The 24,572-nt window shown below is 45.3% G+C and overlaps 1 protein-coding gene across 2 annotated transcripts in view; it reads right to left on the minus strand.

Annotated features, from left to right (window-relative positions):
- RGS7 (regulator of G protein signaling 7) overlaps positions 1–24,572 on the minus strand; it is a 1,941,513-nt gene that overhangs the window by 411,947 nt on the left and 1,504,994 nt on the right. For both annotated transcript variants that reach the window (XM_078646934.1, XM_078646935.1), the window contains exons 8-9: positions 11,460–11,536; positions 11,286–11,367 (exon numbers count right to left, since the gene is read on the minus strand). In XM_078646934.1, the coding sequence (XP_078503060.1) occupies positions 11,286–11,367; positions 11,460–11,536 (159 nt within the window). The remainder of the gene's footprint in view (positions 1–11,285; positions 11,368–11,459; positions 11,537–24,572) is intronic.

Genomic DNA, 24,572 nt, shown 5'->3' on the forward strand with positions numbered 1-24,572 from the left:
ATATACTTACCAATACTTATGTTGTAATGGTATGCGTTGTAAAAGTATATGCGTTGTAAAAAATTGTGTTGTAAATGTATGCGTTGTAATAGTTTTTGCGTTGTAAAAATTTCGTTGTAAAGGTAGGCGTTGTAAAAGTATGCGTTATAACGTCATACATCCGGTAAATCTATGTAGCTATGCCTTGGGGCAACAGCATTACTCTTGTTGCTAGTGTTGGGTAAATTATATAAAACTCCTGTGAGGAGGGAAAAGATGTGAAACGTTTCTGATGTGGACTGGTTGTTCCCACTAGGATTGCAGTTAAGAGCAGGCCGTGTCAAGAAACCCTATGAAGGTTTCTTTTCCACAGTTTTCTCCAGAAAGAGAGGACATGGATCCAAGACTTCGAAGATCAACCTGGATCCTCCCTCAGTGTGTAGCATGTCCTATTAATGTGTGCTTATTCTCCACAACTAGTGGTTGGGAAACCACTTTTGCAAGTCTCAAGCCCTGATGTTGAGGAAAACAGTGAATCTCTCGGCCCTGTTATGTGTTTTGGCAGCACAACTACAAATGCAATGATGGGGTACTTCCTTTGACATTATGATTTGTGAGTGATTTACTTTACTAAGAAATACTTTGATATTCTGCTCAACTAAACTCAGATGGGCATTTAACTGTGTCATTCTCAAACAATATGAGGAACTTGGTTTCTTTGCTAGCCAGTGATGAAAATGGTGCTCATACTCCTGTGAGGAGGCTTATGAATGAGTTGTTTAAGGGTAAGGAACACTTCTCTACTAGCCACATACATATTGCCCCACAAAGTATTTATGATGTTAAACGGAATGCATTAACTGTTTGTTCACCTGGTAGCCCCCCGCCCTCGGAGACCCGCCCACCCCCACGGACCACGCACGCAACCTGGGAATCATACTGTACTCCGAGCTCAAAATGGACCGCCAGAGCAACTCCATCTCCTGCTTCCACACCCTCAGCCTTCTACGGAAGACCTTCAAATGGATCCCCCTCGAGCACAGAAAGACTGTCACTCATGCCCTGGTCACCAGCAGACTCAACTATGGCAACACACTCTATGCCGAAATAAACTAAAGTCTCACCCGCAAGCTACAAAACATCCAGAACGCTGCAGCAAGACTGATCCTCAACCTGCCTAGTCATTGGCACATCTCGCAGCACCTGCGCACACTCCACTGGCTCCCTATCGAGGCAAAAGTCACTTACAAGATGCTCACCCACGCACACAAGGCCCTCCACAACACCGGACCAGCATGCCTGAACAACCAGCTCAAATTCCACGCACCCTAAAGGACCCTATGATCAGCCCGGCTCTCCTACGCCTTGGTCCCATGCACCAGGAAAACCAGATTGGGATGCCGCTCCTTCTCCTTCCTCACGGCCAAAGCCTGGAACGCCCTTCCACTACACCACAGACAACATCGCCTCCCATCTTCGCAAGACACCTCAATACCTGACTCTTTGATGGACCCCCTCCAAGATGGACCGGAAGCCTGCACCCAACACCCCCCCTCCCCCACAGCGCCTTGACAGCCCTGCGGGTGGGTAGCGCCTGATTGATTGTTTGATTGACTCATCTGCCTTTACATAATAAAATGGCACATGGGATAGCCCAGAGTGACAGGATAAAGAGATTATAAGTAATCCAAAAACACCCTGTAAATTGACAGATCAGGAGGCTTGCAGCACCAAGTCCCAACACGCTTTTTGAAAGCAATTTTACAATAGGGACCACTAACCACTACACTTCGTACCTGATTCACAAAGGTAAACTTACACTTTTGAGTAAGTTTACAATTGTTTGCTTCTCAAAAATGTATTTTATAAGTATTATCTTTATGAACGTGGAGTCGCCACACATAAAAAGACACAGACATTCATATCTGGTTGCAAGCATACAGAAAAAGTCAACAATTCAGCAACGCTTCCTGTTTAAAGTGTTATTTCTTGAGAATGCATTGGGTAACTTTTTTTTGATAATCAACTTTATTGGCATTTTTTAAAAGGAAAAACAGGCACAATGAAGACAGCATACAAGTACACAATAGATCAAAGTCCATCTTCAGCTGACAGCCAGAGTCCCAACCATCAGTGAAAAAGTACAAGATAGCCATGTCACTTAAAAACCAATACATAGATTCAAAAGGGAGGAAGTGCCCACATTTCAGGATAATAGATACAACCATTTGCCCCAAATTTTCTGAAACTTCTCAGGGCAACCCCTAGCCTCAAAAAGGGGTTCTTCTTGAGCTGCGCACCAATCCACCCCCCGTTGCCACTTTTTCACAGTAGGGGGATGGGCCTGGGCCCAGTCCGTCACGATGTCTCGCTTAGCCACAGCCACCGCCGTGCCTAGAAAACGCTTGTGGGCTCTAGAGTCATCTAAGCTATCAAAACCCCCCAAAAGAAGGCGTATGGTATCATGAGGAACCTCCCACTACAGGACTTGTGTAAGGTCCAACGCCACACCCTACCAAAATGGAGCAAGGACAGTGCATAACCATACCATATGAAAGAAATCGGCCGGGGAAGTCTGCTACCTCCAGGGGACCCACCCAAGTCTCCCATCGGGCATGTATCGAATCTAAGGTGGTAGGGCCGTTGGTCACAAGGAAGCGGTATATCCGGGACACCACCCCGCTAAATCTCCCATCATAACCTGAGCCTCTAATGGGCTAAACTCAGAATGCGAAGTGCCTGGAACGATGTGTGTAGAGAGGGCATGGCAGAGTTGGAGGTATCTGAAAAATTGGGCGGCATGCAAAGAGTGACGATGTTGCAGATCAGAGAAAGCCCTAACATGATCCCCCACCCACACATCTCCAAGCACCGAAATCCCAATCAGATCCATTGCCGAAAGCCCCCGAGGGAATTCACGCGCAGCCACGTGCCCGGCCACAGGGGTGTATGTTGGGTAAGCTTCTTATGCCAACCCGTGTATCGCAGGGCGGAGCGCCCGCCCACCAGAACCACTCTGGTGATAGGTGGAATTGTTTGCGGAATGGGGGGCCCCGTACAAGTAGGCTTGGAGTTGCGAAAAGTCCATGGTGAGAAGCTCAGTCCAGTAGGCCGGGTCGGACCAGTGAACCAATCATGAATGACAATAAGCTTAATGGCCAAGTAGTAGAGATGAAGATTTGTCATCCCCATACTGCCATCGAAAGGAGGAATCCGGCAGCAGGTCAAAGCTATACCCATCAAAATCTCGGAACCAAATACCTGGAATGTGGGAGGTGACATTCTGTAAATATAGAGGAGGCGGAGGAGAATCCTCATTTTAAAAAGGGCCCCACCTCTAAGGGGGTTGAGGGGGAGCGACTGCCATTGTTTGAGGTCCTGTTTAACTTTTGCAATCAGAGGTGTGATGTTAAGGGCCCACTCCAACTCTGGGAGCAGAGCCACCCAGAACCCAAGATATTTGAATGATTGCATCCGCAAAGTGATAGTGGGCTGCCAATCGAAGCAAGCCCTCGAGGGATGGAGAGGGACCAGGGTGGACTTCCTCAGGTTGAGTCTCAGGCCAGAGACATTCTCAAAGGCCTGAAGCACCGCCAGACAGCACGGGCCGGACCGCTCAAGGTCAGCCAAGTAAAGTAGGATGTCATCCGCATACAGGGCGATCTTGTCCACCTGATGGGGATCCCAAGACCATGCCTGAATTTGGGGGTCGCTGCGTATGAGGCAGGCCAGGGACTCCATCGCTAGGGCGAAGAGGAGTGGTGAGAGAGGACAACCCTGAAGTACTCCTCTCCGTATCAAGAATGCCTCTGAGAGGGCACTGTTGGTCAATACCCTGGCTCTAGGGTCCGAGTAGAGGACACAGATAAGATGTCTGAAATGGGGGCCAAAACACATCAGGGCGAGAACGTCATCCAAGTAGCCCCAGTTTACTGTGTCAAAGGCCTTCTCGAAGTCGATGAGCAACAAAGCCAAGTATGGGGTGAGGAGATGGCGATGGGCCAAGGCAAGGTGGAGGCATCTTATGCAATGCCGAGTACCACCTGCCGGCATGAAGCCACATTGTTTTGGATGAACCAATTGATGTAGCAATGGGCGGAGACGTTGGGCTAGAGCCATGGCAAAGATTTTCATTTCCGTGTTAATTAAAGAAATTGGACGGTAGTCCAAACAGAAGGAGTAGGGCGGTTGGGTCTTGGGAATGACAGCTATGGTGGCTAAGTCAGTCTCAGGGGGGAAGGTGCCAGTCTCGACCAAGTGACGAAAGAGGGCACCAAAAAGTCTTGATATGCCACATAGTATTCTTGTGGGAAGCCATCTGGTCCAGGCGTTCTCCCAGAATGCAGTAGGGAAATGTCCCCGTGAATTTCCTTTGGGGTAAGAGGGAGGTCAAAGTCAGCCAACTCAGCCTGAGCGAGGCAGGGCAGCCAGATCCCCGCACGGACCAGCAACCCATCCAAGGAGGTCTCGGGAGGCCGGGCAGAGTAGAGCCGTGCATTGTAGCCTGCAAAGGCTTGAGCGATGGCCCGGTAGTGCAATTGAGTGTCCCGTCAGCGTCCCGACTTCAGGTATAATTCTGTTAGCTCTGGGGTAAGAAACCAAGTTGTGGAACAATTTTCCATTCTTGTCGACCCAGCCGTACACACGGGCCACAGAGGAACGCTGAAGCATCTTGGCCAACTCCATGGAGGTCTGGCGGATCTCGTCTTGGAGCGCCTTAAGCTGCCTGGCGAGGTGAGCATCATTCGTTTCTGCAAGAGACACTTCAAGCCGTAAGGCTTGTGTCTCAAGTTGGGTCAAGCGCTCAGTCAGTGCCGCCCGTTTCACGTGTACAAGGCCTCTGGCTATTCCACATAAGGTAGCCTTGCCGGCTTCCCATATTATGGTGGAGAAAGGGACCAAAGCCTGGTTAGAGAGAAAATATTGCAGCAGTTCAACTTCAAGTGCGTCCTTAAAGTCTGCGTCTTGTAAAAACCAAGCATTCATGCACCAGACCGTATACATCCCGTCAACAGTGTCTTCCAAGTGGAGGGAAATGTCAGAGTGGTTCGAGATATCGCGGGGGAGAATAGAGATGGTAGAGACCTGTTGGCAATCAGTGGCAGGCAAGAAGACCAAATCAATGTGGGAGTGGGTATAGTGGGCCTCTGAGGTATGAGTGTACTGTCTCGCCCAGGGGTTCCAGATCCTCCAAGCATCGCAGAGACCCAGTGCGGCGACCAATCGGATAGCTGTCTAGAGCAGGCGAGATGCAAAGAAAATAGGTCACCCGTTATATCAAATGTTGGTTGCATGACTGCCTTGAAGTCGCTTCTGATTACGGTTTGACCCCGGGGCATGGCAGAAATTATTTCTGTAAGGTGGTGGAGGGTAGAGGGAAGTGTGGCAGGGGGAATGTACGCTGATAGTATATTCAGAACATTACCCTCAAGCTTACCAGATACGGCAATATAGCGACCTTGCACGCCGGTTTTTACACAGATAGGGGTGAAGGGAAGCCCCGGAGTGCCACACCCTATCGTACCCATATAGAGCAAGGAAAGAACAATGGGTCCCCAGAAGATGAGTCTCCTGAAGGAGGAGCACATCAGGCGCATGATGTTGGGCGCACTTGAGGACCGCCGCATGTTTGATGCGGTCCAGCAGGCCGTTCACGTCCACGACAGGACGTGAAGGGATCTACCAGGAGCGGGCATTCGAACAGTAGGTTATATAGAGTCGCAGGGGACCAGAGCACCTGGGTCCCAGAGGAGGTGGCGCGGCATAGCTAGGCTGGAAAGATGTGGCATGGATAAGATGCCGCGCAGTATGCCGGTGACGGTGGTGTGGACAAATAGTGTCCTGTCATCAAAAACATAAAACAGTGGCTCGTATGAAACCAAAACAAAAGAAGCGGAGGGCAACGGCCCCCTCCGTTCCCAAACCCCTACCAACTCCCCCCTCCCCATACATCCTGAAGTAAGGCATCTTTCACCCTAGAAAAACAATACCAATAACAGGTGCTAAGCTAAAACGTTTAGCAGGCAAGATTTGTGGCAATGATGGACCACTCCATACAGATGGGTAACCTAATGTCAGGAGTTACATAAGAACTAAGAAACGTCCTGTGATTCCAGGCCTGTGGGTCCCCAAGGTCAGACTCCCCCATGATCTCCGGAACCTCGAAGAGCGGGGCTTTGGGATAAGTCAGAATCGGATATGGGGCGCAATGTCTCAGAGGGGTCAGGGACAAGGCCCAGATCAATCAGAGAACTGGCTCGTCTGCGGTCCCCAGGGGCCTGAGGAATTTCAGACGAAATTAACAGTTGGGACTCCGCACCAGGTGATCATAATGCTCCATTCCGCCGGTCTCCCCTCTTGCAGGATCGAGCGTGCCGTTGCTGCGGATTGGGAAGTGATGGCTGAGACCGTGCAGACTCCTGTCGGGTAGGGGGGAAGTGGAGCCGATCTTAAGGGGACGTTCCTCCGAGAGCCAAGTATAATCGTGTTGTTTTGATATTTTATGGGACCATGCGCCCGTGCCGCCCTGAGGATTGCGTCCCTGTCCCAGAAGTTGAGGGTCTTATTGATGATGGGCCGAGGTGGATCCCCCAGGGGAGGCTTGGGAGCCAGGGAGCGGTGGGCGCACTCGACCACGAACCATGGAGAGAGGGCGTCCTTGGGCATCCATGATTTCACCCAGGTCTCCATGAATGTGTCTGCCTGACCTGTTCGACCCCCTCAGGGTAGTCTATGAGGAGTAGGTTGTTACGCCTCGATCTGTTTTATGCGTCCTTGGCATGTCGATACAGCTAAGAGGTCTGGGTCTGCAGGCGGGCCTCCTGGGTCTTCTACTGGGCCAGCTCATCCTTGACTGTGGAGAAGCGCAATTCTGCCTCTGAGATCGTGCCATGGCGTTAAGCAGGGCCTGGCGGAAGAGGGCCATGTCCATCCGTACCTCACTGATCTTGCCCTCCACCAAAGCCTGGGAGGCACCAATGGCCTGGAGAATGGTGGACAGATCACCTCCAGCGTGGGGGGGGGGGCGATGCCCCCCCACAGGATCTTGGTCAGTGGCGGTGTATTGGTCCATTTTGGTTTGGGTCTGTGGAGCATCTTCAGGGCACTGTCCCTACCCATCTTGACTGCTGATACAGGGCCTCAATGTACAGCCGGGCAGGGGGGCGGCTACACGAGTCAATAGTCCCTGGCAGGGAGGGGGCCAAGCCGTCAACACTTGGGCCCGGATTTTGAATCCGTTCCTCCCGGGTCCCCCGGCCACGAGGGACCAATCAGAAAAGTCAGGGGAACTCTTTCCCCCCGACGTCCGATGTGGCAGCCGAAATTGGCCCTAGATGGGTGCCACTGGGTCAAGGGGGGAGTGAGGAGGGACAGAAGGAGGAATCAACCCGCGGCCCATTGTCGCTCGTCGCATCCAGCCAGGAACTTCTCTCTTCACCCAAGACCCACTGAATGCAGCGGTCCGGCACCACTCAATGTTTGAGGCCGCAGGCGGACAGCGAACTCCGATCCCCAGGGCAGGCCAGGGAGAGGACACAAGCAGTGGAGCAACAGAGGGGGCCGCCTGACAGATGCGTCTGAGGTCACACCCCAGGTAAAGAAATCCAGTAGCCAATGTGGTGGTGGAGCACGGATCCGAGCATCAGGGCAAGGCAATGGCAGACAGGAGCTATGGGGGAAGGATGAAGGCACCCCAGACATAAGGGGAGGGGGGACCGCAAGGTGAGACCCAGACCCCTTACGGATTCCGATGCTGATAGAGGGCCACCTAGGGGCAGGGATAGTTCTGTAGGCCTCCCTCTCTCTCACACTCAGCCGCAAGAAAGCAGACTTTGTCACGCAGGGTCCACAACACAAGGGGGATATGGGCAGGTCAGCGAGGGGTAGAGGGAGGCAGGAGAGCCAGCACCGGTCTCCTGCACCGCCAGTCGACACGGCAGCCAATCCCCAAGTCCAACCCCACTCACCGGGAATGTGCTAGTGTAGGCCTCGGGCCTACCCCAGTCTTCTTCCGATGTCGGTGGTTTATGTGCGCGGGGGGTGAGGTCACAGCACTGGAGCTGCCCACAGACGGCAGGGGCCCAGGTAGGGCCAGACCCGTTGTCACAGCAATTGGAATGCAGCGCCAGCAGGTTTCACAGAAAAGAGACACTGCATTCATTGAAGTCAACCTTCTTCCGCCCCAGTACTTCAAAGGCTGGATACGGCGTTTCGGGGCAAAGGTGACTTTGCGGGCTTCCTGCACCTTCACCCCCAGCCTCAGGGAAGGACCTGTACTGGTGGAGGGTCACCAGCAGGAGGGTAGAGAATGTAAGCTGGTGAGGGGGGAGGGGGTCAGAAGGGCCAGTGCCGGACCCCCGCGCCGCTACCCAGCAATGGTAGCCGGGCCCAGCCACACTCACCAGCTAATCACACCTGCGCAGGCCCGGACTGGGCCTCGCCAAAAGACACAAGTCCACCTCCAAAGCGCCATGTCGGAGGCCCAGGAAAGAGTTCCCTGGGCGGCCGGTCCCCACCCGTCCGCTGTCTCCCTTGCGTGTAGATCAGGAGGTGGGGCAGGTCCCATCTCTCCGCGGCCCGGAAGCCGGTGCGCCATGTGGGTGAAGTGCGGGGGCAAGGCCGCGGCTCTGGGGCAGACCACAGACGGACAGGGTAACAAGCAGGTCTGGCCAGCCGCAACAGCAATCCTGTGGCAGGGAGGGATGCTGCACTAGCGGGCCCCCAGGATACAGACACCGAGTCTACTGATGGGTTGCGGTGAAGGCCGCCATTTTGCAGCCCCAAGGCCTCAGGGAGACGGAGTCTGAAGAGGGCAGCGGGGGCCCAAAACAGACAGCCCAGCAGACCGGAGCAACGCTGTAGGTACAGGAAACCTCCGTAGGCCGGTAGGAGGATTAGATGGCTGTTGCAGACAATCTGATGCAAGGCTGATGACAGAGGGGTCATGAGCACTCTTAGAGTGCGACCGCCATCTTGACGGCGCAAGCCATGCCCCGTATAAGGTAACTTTAATAATGTAGTAACCAATGTCACTTGTTACGTTTCATTTTTTTTTGGCTGAGAATTGATCTAAATTCAAATGCTAATCTTTCATTTTTGTCAAAAAAGAATCCAAACATATTCATGCTTATATGTGCAAATGGGTCACACTGCTGATTTGAAAGAGGTTGCACTTTTAAACAATATATATAAATATGTAAACAAGTAAAGATGATTATAGGTTTTTGATTTATGTTAAGGTGCTCACACTGAGACAAGATTGACTTACAAACTAGAACTCTGCTCAAAAAGCGAGATATTTAGGTATGCTTTACAGAATGCTTCAAACAAACACTAACTTTAAAGGAGCATATTTACAGCTAAAATTGTAGACTGTTCGCAAAGTGATATAGGGTCCAATTAGCAGAATGGCTAGCAGCTTTATAGACTATCATTGCACTGGATTTGCCTTTTTTCAAATTGAATTAAAAAAATTCACCCATATAGTTCTCTGTCAAGGCATTGAAGGTATTTTTGGTATGTATCCATCACCAGAAGAGTGCACCTGAGATCTCTGGAACACCTCAGCGGATAAATGATGGCCCCTCGGCGAAGGAAACCCAGATTCCGACCACTTATATTGGCAATTTGAGAATGAAAGAATTACAGAAACTAGAACTTCTCCACTGCAGTGAATTGCGTTGATTGATTTGGTTGTGTCCAACTTCAGAGGAATTGATAAATAATGAAAATAGCCTAAGAATGGACATACCATGAATGATATAAACTCCAGGACAGCGTTTAGCTAGAAGAACTACGAAATAGAGCCCTGAAGAGGTTCATGAGGACAAAATGTGTAGGCTACTGTTTTAAGGAGAATATTAAGAGATAAAAGAAGAAGAATATGAAAAAAAGACCTTTCTACAAAAATACTTTAATGGAGTTTTTGACTATTATATGCATTCTATATTTGATTTGCATTACAACTGTGCTGAACTATCATGTTCACAAAGTGAGACACACTGATCAGTTGTAGTGCTGAACCATTTCTTTGATTTATGTTTACATTAGGGGCCTGATTATGATGCTGTTCGGACCGCAACCGACGGGTTGTCGGTTGCAGTCCGAACCGCATTCACAGCTTCAGTCTGACTGATGCATTAGGATGCGTGCAGTCTGAGTCAACAGTCGGAGGTACCGACTGACACCTTCCGATGGGCTCATGGAGCCCGTCGGTCAGTTAGAAATTCCTCATAATCCCTTAAGAACAGCATTTCCGCCGTTGGGATTATGATGTCGGTTTCCAATAGTCTGACATGGAAGGGAAAACAGAAAGTGACTTTGGGGGCCCCAAACAGGGCTCCCTTCCTCCTGGCCCTCCGCATCCAGAGCTTTGGGCACCTATGGTCCTCCTTAAACATCCCTGCACTGTGTGGCAGGCACCATGATGTGCCTGCTACACGGTTCAGGGATGTTCACAAGCTCCCACTTCTCAATGGGAGCTTGTGCTGCAGGTGGTTGCTGCACGCTCCACAAGCTCCCATTGAGAAAGTGCGGTCGGATCATAATTCGCTGTCCGGAACCTCCAACCTATGGTCTGGCTGTTCCCCCATCAAAGCAGTGTCAATCGGAGTTGACTCTGACCAGCATCGTGATCAGGGCCTAACTGTTCCACTCTACCGTAGGACCAGAAAGTCTGAAGGACATACCAAGCCTTTACAACCTACATTTATTCTGATTCCTACTAAATACTACTAAAGAACAAAGACTTATTGTTGATTTAGTGCTTGTTTTATGGGCTGCACGACACTATATCGAGCTGGTTAACATCGAACTACAATACTGCATCTTCTACACTGACCTACCACAACAGTGTAAGATAAGTATATGTTTGCTAGTTTAACTCCACCCAAGCTTAACTTGGGATGAAAATATAGGTGGAATTAAAATAACAATTATGCACCCATCCTATAGTATATAGGATGGAATAGTATTGTTATGTGAAGAACTTGTGTGTTACAGTGATCTAATTCGGCTTTATGTCTCTAACTTGAAACTTCCTATGGGGGAGGGAAATTACTAAACATGGCATATTTTATTGCACCACGTCATCAACATATCTCCATCTTCAGCATTGCAAGCTAACTATGACCAATAAATAATTGACAAGCATCCCTGGATGACAAAGTCATTACCTTTTGTAGGCACACTGGGTTGCACCCACAGGTTTGAAAAAACAACAAGTTTAATAAAAATGTGTAAGTTCTTAAATGTATTGCATTCTATATATAGTCAATAAATTAGATCACTTGTGGTTATTGACTTACCACTGGTCGATGGACATCCCAAAAAGCTCTTTCTTGACTATCAAGAATTTTCCTTTCGATCTTGTCCCTCTTTTTGTCGACTCTGTCAATGTCATATTAGAGAAGTATAGTTTTAACAGCAGTTAAAAGTTTCTTTAAAAAAATGACATATAGTTGATTAAAAGTCTCACTCACTTTGCTTGTGCTTCTGCTTGCATAAATATAAATTCCCATTTCCGTGCAAAGGCTCTCTGTAGCCTGGCCAAGCTTTCCTGTGGAGACATCATCAACCATTGTTAAACAGCAGCATCTTCTCTTAAAAATTATTTTATAACCTTTTTAAAAAAATGCTGGATGCAACCAGGAGAAGACTGAATAAAGCAGGTAGTAGATGAGCACCCAGATATCTAACACTGAAAATACTAAAATTAATTGACATTATTATGTTTCATATCTAGAAGTCAGGGCATTCTCTTGGAGGCCATGCTACAAACGTTTCTCGCAAGTACTTTGTGAGCTCCAGCCAACCAGCTCCCATTTAGGCTCTCATGTTTGGTGAGCTATTTATCGCCCTGGGGGAAAATCTGTCTTTGTGGATTTAAGAATTTATAAGGCATTATAAATAGTACTCATTTGAGTTTTGAGAGAATAACATGCTCTGTTAAATAAAGGGCATGTTTTCATTGCTAAGGGACACACGTACAACTGTTTTTAGCTGTCGCAAATGGGCTAACAGGGCCTTTGTGATCGCTAAAATGACTTGTGCAATGTACCAATTCTATTTTGCAAGTTGGTAACCTATTACTGACTTACAAAATAGGGTCTGCAAGTCACCATTTGGAAGGGGTGTACCAAGGGCATCCCTTATGAATAGCGAGTCGCAAGGACATGTACGATTGTTTTGCGCCTGGAATGCAGTCACAAAACAATGTCAGTTTACCGTCTACTTCAAGTAGGTGGTAACCCAGTGGCAAACTGGGAGAGAACCCTAGGGGACTACTTTCCCTGTTGTGACTGGCAGCGAAAAGGTTTGTAGGGGCAGACAGAAACGTTTCATTTTTCTTTTTAAAACGCTTCCTGTTTATCTTTAAGAAAAACTGACTTTATATTTTTTTAAGTTTTTTTATTTAAAAAGCAAACACGAACATGGGGGTCTGCTGTCCTAGCAGGCCGCCATCCCCATCATTCCCAATGGGTCGCAAAGGGTGACCTGCCTCAAGATATTGATGAGACAGGTCCATTGCGACCCCATTGGGAATCGCTAATGTCTCTGAGGCACATTAGTACATTTAAGTTTGCAAGTCTCTAATTGCGAGCCGCAAAAAAACTCAATTAGAGACTCTTAAAATGAAATGGTCGTACATGTGGTCCTCAATTCAGGCAAATTTGACCTGCTGAAATGTAACTCCAGGGGTCTAACTTTATTGAACCCAAGAACTAAAGTGTATGAGGAAGTTTAGTTACATTTTAATTCCGAACCCTACGCAAATCTGGCTTGTGCAGTGCTCAGAATTTTACGATCCACTCGTACTAAGGGACTTAGAAGACAGACAATGGCTCGCCTTTTCTCTGAGTGGCTCGAAAGAATTTGATATTGCCCATTATAAAAATGCAACATCTCCTAATTTCTTAAGTATTTATTTCCAGTTGTTGCACTGAACAGAAAGTCATGTACTAATGATGATATTAATACACAGCACTTAAATAATAAGTACTATTCTTAACAAATGACTAGCAATTTATTTATTGACCTCGTGATCATGAAAAGCTGAGTGGGTCTCTTCTAGAGTCAAACTAGTAACATACTGGTCACACGTTCAACCTTCAGGGTGAAAGAGACTGACTAATCTAGGTTCCTGTAATAATCAAGAGCCATAGTGCAACCGAGGAAGTAGAAGAAAGAGGAACTACATTTCTGTTCCTACTAATTAGAATCCCTTGTATGCTTTATTTTCACTGACAATTAATATATCCTGATATATTCACATTTTAAATGGAAAATATGCAGTATTTGGCTGGGAAATGTCATGCTTTTCATTTAATATTAAGTAGTATTTACAACTATATCAAAACTTTACTAAAAAGCAGTGGTCCTTATGGTTGAGCGATCCTCGCAAGTATTCCTCAATTAAATCAACTGAAGGCTTTTATGCTCACAATTGGGAGAGTGGGAACTGCATATGTTTGGAGAAAACTCGCTCTTATCCACGCATTAGTAAGTGTGTTGTCTTGCATTTTGGATTTTGATAGTGTCAAAATTACCATCATGTTAATGTACCTCAGCATTACCAAATATTAAATTGGGGGAAATGGTAAATGAATTTCACGTTAACGTACCTCTCAGCTCTTCATAAGTTTACAGATAACTGGAAAAGGCTGGAAGTTTGTTATTGATACCTGATCATTCTGATATGAGTGCTACCCCCTTTTATTCTTTTTCTTGGACCCCAGATCGGGCTTATTTAAGTCTCAATATTTCTATTTGGTCATTTAAATAAAATTTGAAGAGGCCTATATACTTAGTGGTATATTTTCTAATATTTCACCCAACACAGGGCAGGCAAAGTTGCTGTGCTGCGTGAAAGGGAGAGAACTGAAATGCTCCATAGTTGCAAAGATATTATGCTATCTCGTTGAGCTGCCACACTGTGTGCTGTCTAGCACCAATGCAGGTACCCTTGTACCATAGTGCAAGGGTGCTTGCACTACAGGCAGGGTTGTTTTTGTGCAGGAAGGGATCCCTTCCAGCAAAAAACATTCCTTAGAGGCCTTTTCCTCCTTCTATGCGTGCTGCCGAATGCGTGGGAGGAAGAAATAATGACACCCCCCTTGAGAAGGTGCAGCCTCTTGAAGCATTTCCAGGGTTACTAGCTTTGGGAAACCTGGGAATTCTCCCTAAGTAATGGGTGGATGCATGGAAAAGCCCATTCTCCACCCATGAAATGCCTCCTAGGGGCCACCTAGTCAAAATGTCACGTAACACAGAGCAAGAAAAGCAGTGCAAATCGCACTTTTGCAGGAGCCCTTTTGACTCATGTCACCTTGTGCGATGCAAGTACAACATAAATGCTTTATTTATTTTTATTTATTTATTTAAAAGGTTTTATATAGCGCTGGCAAGACCCGGAGGTATCAGAGCGCTTTTATAAATCTGGGCCTGCCTTACCACATTAATGCCTTGCCCTTATTCAAGTATTATAATTTTTATATTTTTTCATCAATTGCAGAACAAGTTTTTCCCAGCAAGAAAACCTGATATACCAATAATACATAAAAATATAATTAAATATATGACATTTGACTACAATTTAAAAAAAAAAAACGAATGCGTTACGTAAAGAACTGCACAACGAATCTCATAATCAAATAACAGTTCATCTGGCTTACATTTTCCAATCCTGTAGCCTTCACTTTTTGTCCAAGATTGCATTTTAGCCCAGAAAATCTATGATCATTTGTACAAATAGGCCCACATATACTAAAGATTTGCATGAGTGCTTGTGCGATGCAACACAACGTAAAAGATAGCATCAATTTGCATACCCTTTTACAGCTTGTTGTATACAACACTAAAGTGTGATGCGTTACACGAGCACCAGCGTAAAGTTCAGCAAAGTAGGGCCTCTAAGTCCCACAACTAACAATTTCTTATCAACCGCATTCAAGGATTTAAGGTATGCTTTAAGTCAGACTCTCCAAACAAATTCCATGATACACATTTGAACAGGGCATAAGTTTCCCAGATGCAGCTGTGAGTCCTCTTTGTGAGTTCCTATATTAGATTCTACAAGAAAGGGTTTAAACACAGTCACCTGGCCATCTTGTAATATTGACCATATGAACAGCAACCCGACAAAGTCTCACTAATGTTCTTTTCATAATAATGAATCACACTGTTACCTGCCATATGTAGGCCAGAGACCCCAGACTCATTTAAAGTATAATAAAACTGTCTTTGGGATAATGCTGAAGGACGAATAATACTCCAATACCCACAAGATGTTTGATAATAAATGTGTGATGTGTCTCCCAATCATTAAAGCAAGCTTGTAGAAAGTATATAAAACAACCTTTTTAATTAAGAATGTGTACACCGTTGAAGCAGTAATAAAAATGTTGTATAACCCCTTTATCAGTTCATGTAATATGTATTAAATGTGTCAAATGTTCATGGGAATAGGACAATGCACTTAAATAAATAATTAAATAAGAAATAAAGTAATAATTGCAGAGAAGCTTCAGCGGAGTTACTCAAATGCGAAAAGTGGTAAGCGTTGTGAAATGTACCCTCTATACTGCCATGCACGTTGATTCACTAAAATACCAGAGGTAGCGAAAATGACTTCACATGCCCTTTCACATCAATGACATCACAGGAAGTGACATCATATTACCCTCGACTCACTGATGTAACAGAAACTGATGTCACATGTCATCAGGGCCGGACTGGCTACCGGGCAGTTTGGAATGCTGCTGAGCTGGGGGCATATTTCGTTGATGGGGACCTGCGTGTACTAAACGAAATTCGTTTTGCTTTCAGGTCTCCTTGAACAAAATCAGCCCCCACTGCAGGGAAATCAGCCCCCAGCTCGGAAGCATTCCAAACTTCCCGGTAGTCAGTCCGGCCCTGCATGTCATCCAGGAAGTGGCATTGCTGATGTTAAGAGCTAAGCAATATATGTAGGTTTAATTAAAATGACAGCAGTTATGGAAGCAGATTCATATCTACTATAGACACCCTCTAGATTTTAACTAGAGTGCCACCAAGGTATGTGTAGTAACTGAGGGGCATATTACCAACAACTAGCGATAATTATCGCTATGTTGGCTTAGCGGCAATATTTTTATCGCCGTGCTGCGGCGATTTTTATCGTTTAGGAACCTTGCTATTATCAAGGTTTATCTCCTAAGCGATAAAAATCGGCCGAAATGCATGAATATCGCTGAAAAGTCAGCGATATTCATGCATTACCGAGCTAATGCTCTTAGCCATGTTATCCACCTACCATTGGATAACATGGCTAAGAACTGCTCAGGGGCAGGTGTTAGCTTTTGGAGATATTCGCGCTTAGCGCGAATATCTCCAAAAGTTGGTAATAGGAGATAGCGATGTTAGCGACTGTTTCCAGTCGCTAACATCTTGGCACGCCCACTTTGCATGTCATTAGTGATAAATTTCACTGACATGCAAAGCGGGGCCCAAGATGGTCGCTATCTCCTACTAGCTGTCGCTAACTGGTGTTAGCGACAGCTAGGTAATAGGGAGATAATTTTATCTCTGCTTTCTTGGCTTTTAAAGCCAAAAAAGCGGAGATAAACCCCCTTGATAATATGCCCCTGAGTCCAGACGTGTTGAGGATCTTCAGATGTTTATTTGTAGTTAGTTACAGGTCATGAAGTAAAGTCCAGTACAAGACTCCACCAGGAGCACCCAGCATGCTGCTCAGCCCCTCTCAACTGACATCTCTGGCTCCCAACACACTATGGGGCATATTACCTAGCAATAGCGATAATTATCGCTTGGTTAGAGACAAAAATTTACCGCTGAGCTGCGGCGATTTTTATCGCAGATAAACTTTGGTATTACCAAGGTTTATCGCAAATGCGATAAAAAACGGCCGAAATGCATGAATATCGCTGAAAAGTCAGCGATATTCATGCATTACCGAGCTAATGCTCTTAGCCATGTTATCCACCTCCCATTGGATAACATGGCTAAGAACTGCTCAGGGCAAGTGTTAGCTCTTGGAGATATTCGCGCTTAGCGCGAATATCTCCAAAAGTTGGTAATAGGAGATAGCGATGTTAGCGACTGTTTCCAGTCGCTAACATCTTGGCACGCCCACTTTGCATGTCATTAGTGATAAATATCACTGACATGCAAAGCGGGGCCCAAGATGGTCGCTATCTCCTACTAGCTGTCGCTAACTGGTGTTAGTGACAGCTAGGTAATAGGGAGATAATTTTATCTCCGCTTTCTTGGCTTTTAAAGCCAAAAAAGCGGAGATAAACCCCCTTGATAATATGCCCCTATAACACATCATCCAATGAACATTCCTCTGGCAGAGCAAGAGATTGCATGAATAACATCAAAGCCAGGATATAACAGTATGCTAAGTGTCAAGCCACCATCTACCAAGGTAACATGGTCACACACAATTATGGTGTAAAAAGCTTGGGAACATCTATTGTATGCTTGTGCATTCATCAACATTGCTTTCCTCCGCATACCAACATATTCCTGCTCTACATGGAATTCATAGTATAAATATTTGTTACATTTAAATTCCTGTTCTATTTTAATGTGAATCTGTTGTCTTTTGGATTTGATAAGATTAAAATTACTGTAAGTAATGCATCATGCAATAAGAAATATCAATAATAGTATTAATACTTTGGAAGACGTCTAAAGTGGAATAAAATCGCTATGGACGCTACTAAGATCTCCACTATAGAAGAATTACTTATGGCCTCACAAATAGAACTGGATAACACCAATCCAGTTGTGTTAACTGAAAAGGCAACACCTATTTTTGAGACAGTTGTTAAGTCCATAGGGGAAGTCTTTTGGGTAAGGGGCTCTGCAGGGAGGAACTTGTCCCATCCTAAATCCAGGGGAAAGCATGATTGGTATACCCCAGCATGCAGACGGGCAAAGTCCCTCTTATTAGAGGCCATTAAAAGCAAATCCCAACCTCTGATACAGACTGCCAGGAAACAGCATAAGATCACACTGGCACACGCTCAAAAAGAATGGGAAGAAGAGTACTGGTTTACTCTCAAAGAAGCTAGCCTCAAAAAAGACCCAAAATGTTTCTGGGATACAATTAGAGCCAGAAATAGGCCAGATAGTGATCTTATCACATGTAACATTTCAAGCCAAGCGTGGGTTAACCACTTTTCAAAGTTATACTCCCGACAAGATGATCTGCCTCTTATTGAGGATCCCAGTGACGCTGAAGGGAGGCTTGTGGTTCCAATAACGAATCTATCAGATTGGAGTACTGACCCCGACGAATTTGGTTTTACAATTAAAGAGGTGGAATATGCTATAAGTACCATCAAGCCCCAAAAAGCCGCTGGCTTGGATGGAATTCCTGGCGATCTTCTGAGGTCGGATATTCCAAAGTGGGGTAAATTCATTTACTCCTTACTTGTTGCCATTTGTAAGGGTGCTCCGATTCCCTCGTCATGGAAAGGGGCGGAAGTGGTCCCCATCTTTAAAAAAGGTGCCAGAGAAGATCCGTCCAATTATAGACCGATCAGTCTGCTGGATATTTCACAAAAAGTAGTCGGCAAGGTTCTACTGGTCAGAATATTGGACTGGATAGAAGAGAATAAAATCCTTTCTGACTACCAGGCAGGATTTAGAGTGGGTACTGGGACAATAGAACAAGCTTTTAGGCTTATGATGGTGTATTGGAAGGTTGTGGTTATAGGCAAAGGCAGTCTTTATCTCGCGTTCATGGATTTAAAGACTGCCTTTGACCTTGTACCGAGGGAGACCCTGTGGAGAGTCTTGGCCGACATGGGGTTGCCACACTACTTACTTTCATTACTGGTTAGGCTACATGAAAATAGTTTTGCCCAGATTAGGTGTCGTCCAGGAGGGGAAAAATCTAGCAGTATCCCGGTAGAGAGAGGGGTCCGCCAGGGATGTGTCCTTGCTCCCACCCTGTTTTCTCTTTACATCAACGGGGTGGTTGAGCACCTTCGAGAACATCCTTCAGATGAACCATCCCTGGCTGGAGAACGTATACCCACCCTCCTCTTTGCGGATGATACGCTTTTATTATCGAAATCCCCGATGGGCCTTCAAAGGCTCTTGAACAATTTTCAATCTTTTTGTACTAAACGGGGCCTCGTAATTAACACGGGCAAAACCAAATATCTTGTGTTGAATCCCCCAAAAAAAGTAGCACGCCCTCCAATCCTGAATGCTGAACCTCTGGAGAGAGTAGAAGTGTTTGACTACCTGGACATCCGTTTATCGCACAATATGCAATGGTCCCCACATTTGGACAAAATGTTATTATCCCACAAAAGGATAACAGGAGCTATTCTGAAAGAGCAACGCTCCTGTGTAACCAGACCAATAGCTGTTGTTCTTGATATCTATGTAGCTAAAGGGGTCAGTTCTGCTCTGTATGGGGCGGAGCTTTGGGGCTCATCCATTACCAATGATTTGCCAAAGTCTGAAAGGAAATTCTGTAGGGCGATTATGTCACTTCCCCAGGGTACCCCTACGATCCCATTAATGCTTGACTTAGGCTGTCGCCCTATTGAAGATCTAGCAAGATTACGCCCACTCCTACTATGGGCACGATTGTGGCGAGTGCCTGAACTTAGTAAATATGCGCAAGGCCTCGCAGAAATTATGTCCTTGTCAGGGTGGCACAAAATCAAATGGCTGAGTGACATTAAAATCTTGCTACTTAATTTGGGCCTAAATGATTCATGGGCTAATAGATCTTCTCCTCCAAAGGCAATCCTTAAGAAACTTTATTGGAACTGGATTACGTCCCAACGAAATACTAATGCTTCTATGGGCAGACTTACTGAAGAGTTCTTAAAATTCAAGGACTTACCAAAGCGTGAACTTTATTTGGACGTTATTGGCAAACCATTTGATAGGGCTCTTTATTTTAAATTTAGAGCAGGAACATTGCCGCTGTACACTTTTACCTCAAGATGGAAATTGCCTGCACAAACTGTAGAGCTTTGCCCAGCATGTCTAGCCAGACGAGAGACATTGGCATATTTTATGTTTGAATGTGGAGAGTACAATTTACCTAGGAAAATATGGCTTAAACATCTATGTCGCCAATTGGGCACTAGGTGCCACTCAGACGCAATTCGTATTTTAATGTCTGATAGCCGTACCACCTATGTTTGTGCTCTCGCCAAATTTTTATCATGGGCTTGGTCAATCCGAGCCAAAAGGCTTAAATCAACTGTTTAATTCTCTTCTTAATTAATTCATGATGTGACTTTTAAAAGAAAAACACTGAATTCCTTTTTAACTGTTTATGCGTAGATTCTTTTTGTAAACTGTTTTATTCTTGGCTCCTTTTATTGTTCTTATGAATTTTATGTGAAGCTTTTATGATAATTTTTTTTATCGAAATAAAGCCTTTTTGACTTGACTTGACTTGTATTAATACTTTATAAGCAAAACCCACACACTGGTAAAGGCTATTTCAGGCTCAATGAATTCAGAAAACTAAAGATGACGATGACGATGATTTTGATGTATGTACTAGAACCTAGGACTGCACACATCAACAATCCACTTCCTTGAGATCACATCCCTAAATGTATAACCCAGCTTCCAATGCCCTATACAACTCCACATGTGCTGTCCTAGCTTCAAGTACCTCTACCCCAGAAACTTGTCTAACAATCACCACAACAACAACGGGTCTCAACAGAACATCTTGCCGTTTATGTAAAGGTTACCACCTTCTTTTTGGAGATGGTAACTTTTCAATACTTTGCAACTGTGATTGCGGTTACAAACCATTGCAAAATGAATCGCTGTTCGGAAGGGATGTCCTAAATAGGGCCCTTCCAAAATGCGATTGAGGATCCATTTCTAAACTCATTTTGCAATTTGGTAACCTTTTGCAAAATGCATTTATTAGCTACCACCAAGCCATTTCACATTTGCAAACCTTGTGATTTTGCTTAGTACATTGACCCCACTGTCCCAAGTTATTTGCATATGTCTTCCTTTTATAGCACTTGGAGTATTCAAACCTACACTTGTGTTACAAATCTTTAAATAGTAAGGGTACAGATTAAAGTATTTAATCAGAAGATGCACTACTGACAATACCCTTTTTAAAGTCGCACTGAATGTGTCCATCATTGAGGTCTTCCATGAAATATTAATCTTAAACTGGGAAACCACTGAACTCCCTTCGTTAAACCTACACATTAACTCCAAAGAACCCATGTCACCAATCAGTAAACAGTTAAAACACAGAGTTAAGGTTTTTGCTAAGGAAATAAAGTAATTCACAAGCCTCGTGAAAAGCATTCTGTTACTACTGGTAGTTTAAGCACTGTGTACAGTTCATATATGTTTCTCTAGCTGTTCCATCTAAGGCACGTAGCCTGGTATCTACTGTGCCCAGTTTAAACAAGTGCCCACAATGGCTTCTCATGCTTTTGTCAGGTAAGCGAAATAAGGCACAGGTCAGAATTTAAAGTACTTTTCCCAAGATCACGCAATTGCGTCGGTCAAAATAAATCTCATTTAGTTTCATTTTTTTCCCCGAAATATTCATCATTATTGGGAAAAAAGGAAGGTAAAGTTATTTTTAACAAAAACTGCACATTTGTGTTCGGTGAGGAAGGTGTTTTTAAAGCTAAATCTGTTCTTTTAGTTACATTATTTACAACTACACCCTTACTTAAAGGCATGCACACTACAAACATTATTTATAGCGCTTAGAGACAGAAACGAGGCCCTATATTAAAACATGATTAAAAACATAGAGTATGGTGACCAGATTTATGTTCATTACCTACCCTGCATGGATCGACCAACAGCTAGCCTGGCATAACCAAAACCCCTTTGACAGAACATGTTTGTCGGTTTTCTTTACTGAGCTATACAAAGTACTAAGGCCCTCGAGAGCCCTTGTTAACAATAAGTTCCTAGCACTGCCTTTGTGATCTCTGAGGTCAGACGTCGCAAGAGTAATTTCAGGGTTCGCAGGAGGCAAGCTAGGGGCACCATATGCAACCCCTGGTGACACCTAAATGACATCCATGTATACTGCTCCATCTGCCACATAATGTGTATGGCTTAAACTTCCAGGAGTATGCTTAGCCAGCACATTGAGCTCTCCAATCACTGGCCTGTGCCGTCAACCAAGTTTTATGATAATCAAGAAGCCTGCTTACCTGCTGCCATCACTGCCGGGATCTTGAGGGGAAGCGGGACAGGACTACACGTTCCTGGCTCCTTGGCGGCACACAGCCACCACTGACGCCGACTCCATGCGCCCGGAGGAGCCTTGAATAGCTCCTGTGGGCTCACGCAGTGCTGGGCGCGCACAGGCGTGTCCGGGCAAAGCCCGGGCCAAGGGCGGACCCATCGGCAGCCAGATGAGGCTGGGCCATCCCCCTTGGCTGTGGACTTTGGTGATTCTTGAGACTACAAACTGTGAGTTGGTTCTTTTCCACTGCTCTCCTTTTATTGTCTTGTCCTTGAAAAAACTGGAACCAGCAGTTCTTTACTTCAGTTGTTAGGGGCTAACCGTAGATCCAGTGTGTTCGTTCAACCTGGCCCAGATATTGAGTGGGTCGTGCTGGATCCAGCTTTGTTCACAAAACGCTGTCTTACCTCACACCTCACGGCTCTTATAAGCCACTTGTATCTCTTAGTGCCTGTGAAGGAAGAGACTGGACGAGACTACTCTCTTTGGCTTGGTTTGGTCTGTTTTGACAGAACTGTGCTCAAATTTGACTAGCCGTCACCTTAAAGCTGATGGGTTTTGTTCACTGTGCATATTAGCGAGCCTATTGGACCAAAGGTTTATTCTTTTGCCTATTGCAACTGAGATCTACATCTATGGGACTATCTGTTTTTAGATGCTAGTTTTTCTATTTTTTATTTGTGTTAATCATCTGAGAACTTCTCATCTATTGTTATCATGGGCAAAAGCAAATCCTGCGAGGGTGATATGGGTGAGGGAAGAGAGAAAAAGTTGAAAAGGGGCAAAAGGAAAAGTTTGGTTGGAACACAAGGGGCAGGTGAGGGAGTGATGGATAGAATAGATTATCTTTTGACTGAATGTAAGTTATTACTAGACCCTACTCAATATGATCCCACAGCCAATAGTAATATTAAGCAGTGTGGAGGAAATGGGCCTACAAACAGGCGAATTCCAGATATGTTTAAAAAGATACCTAAAAGTCTTGATACCCAGGACTCCCCTAGCTCCCTTCCTGAAAGCCCAGCTGTAGATACATCGCCAACTTACCCTGTATTGAATGTTATGGCTGTCTTCCCATGCTCAAATGGATTTGACATTCTGAAAGAACAACCAGAGACAGAGACCACTCCCTAAATTGTTCTCCCCCAAGATTGCAGGGAGGCCATAATGAGTCATTTGACCCGCACCACCGAGGATATAGAAGAATCAGGTGAGGCAAGTGGCCCCATGGAGTCATTACAAGGCCCATCACAAAGTTCTGCTGTCATACAGTTAACTGCTATCATGAATGAGATTCAGTGTCTTAAGGCCTCCGTTTGTAAATTAGTGGACTCCCTAAGCAAGGCCCACTTAGTTATCCAGCAGGTTAAAACCATGCTAAGAGAACACACCTGAAATAGCCCAAGCATAGTGGGGGACAAGATTAGTAATACCCGGCCAGACGCTCATTGTCACACTAAAGCTCTGATTGATATTAACAACTATGAAGAAAAAAAACAGCAAGCTACAGTAACACAGGACGTCCTTATTCAGATAGGGGATCTAAAGCAAGACCTACAAATCAAAACCTCAGACCACAAAATCCAACATCTTTGCTTCCGTTCAATCATGACCACCCAGGACCTATTAGACTATGGTTGCCTAAAGAGATCCTATTAAAACTGGAAAGGAAAATATAGTATACATGACTTACATCCCCAAATGCACTGGCAATACTTACGGGGAAGATGTGGATTCTCTTCACAACAAATGTATATAGTGGATACGGCATGTCAGGGGTTGTCGTTTAGTAATTAGAGAAGACATCCTTATGACTGATCGACACTCATCGCCTGAACTATCATTAGACTATATTGCATTGACACTTCCCCATCGTTATTTGGTATACAACCTTGTTGACTTTGATATTCGTACTCAAAATCTTACCTGCTCTGGCATTTGTATTAAGCTTAATCCCCCAGAACTAGCCACATACATGGGTTTGTCTCCCTTAAGGGAGAAAGATTAAAGGGATCTCGCTCTCGCTGACGTCCTACTCACACATGATAGATCATTATCTGTCAGCGAGACTGCTGCTATCTCTTCCACATTAATTCAATCAAACCCAGCCTTGTATAATTTAACCGCTAAAGATACTGTTCTCGAGGGAAGAAAGGAGGATATAGTAACACAAGTCCCGGTGCATAATGAGAAAATTGAGACATCCTACACCTCCACTAGTACAAGAATTCTATCATGGAATATAGTTGGATTAAAGTCAAAGGGTGTATCCCCGGAGTGGTATACATTTATAGATCAATTTGACATATGTCTTTTTCAAGAGACATGGCTAGTGGAGCCCCTTTTCCAGCTAGGGTAC

Source organism: Lissotriton helveticus, chromosome 6 (genome assembly GCF_964261635.1).
Source record: "Lissotriton helveticus chromosome 6, aLisHel1.1, whole genome shotgun sequence".
In the NCBI taxonomy this organism is placed as follows: domain Eukaryota; kingdom Metazoa; phylum Chordata; class Amphibia; order Caudata; family Salamandridae; genus Lissotriton; species Lissotriton helveticus.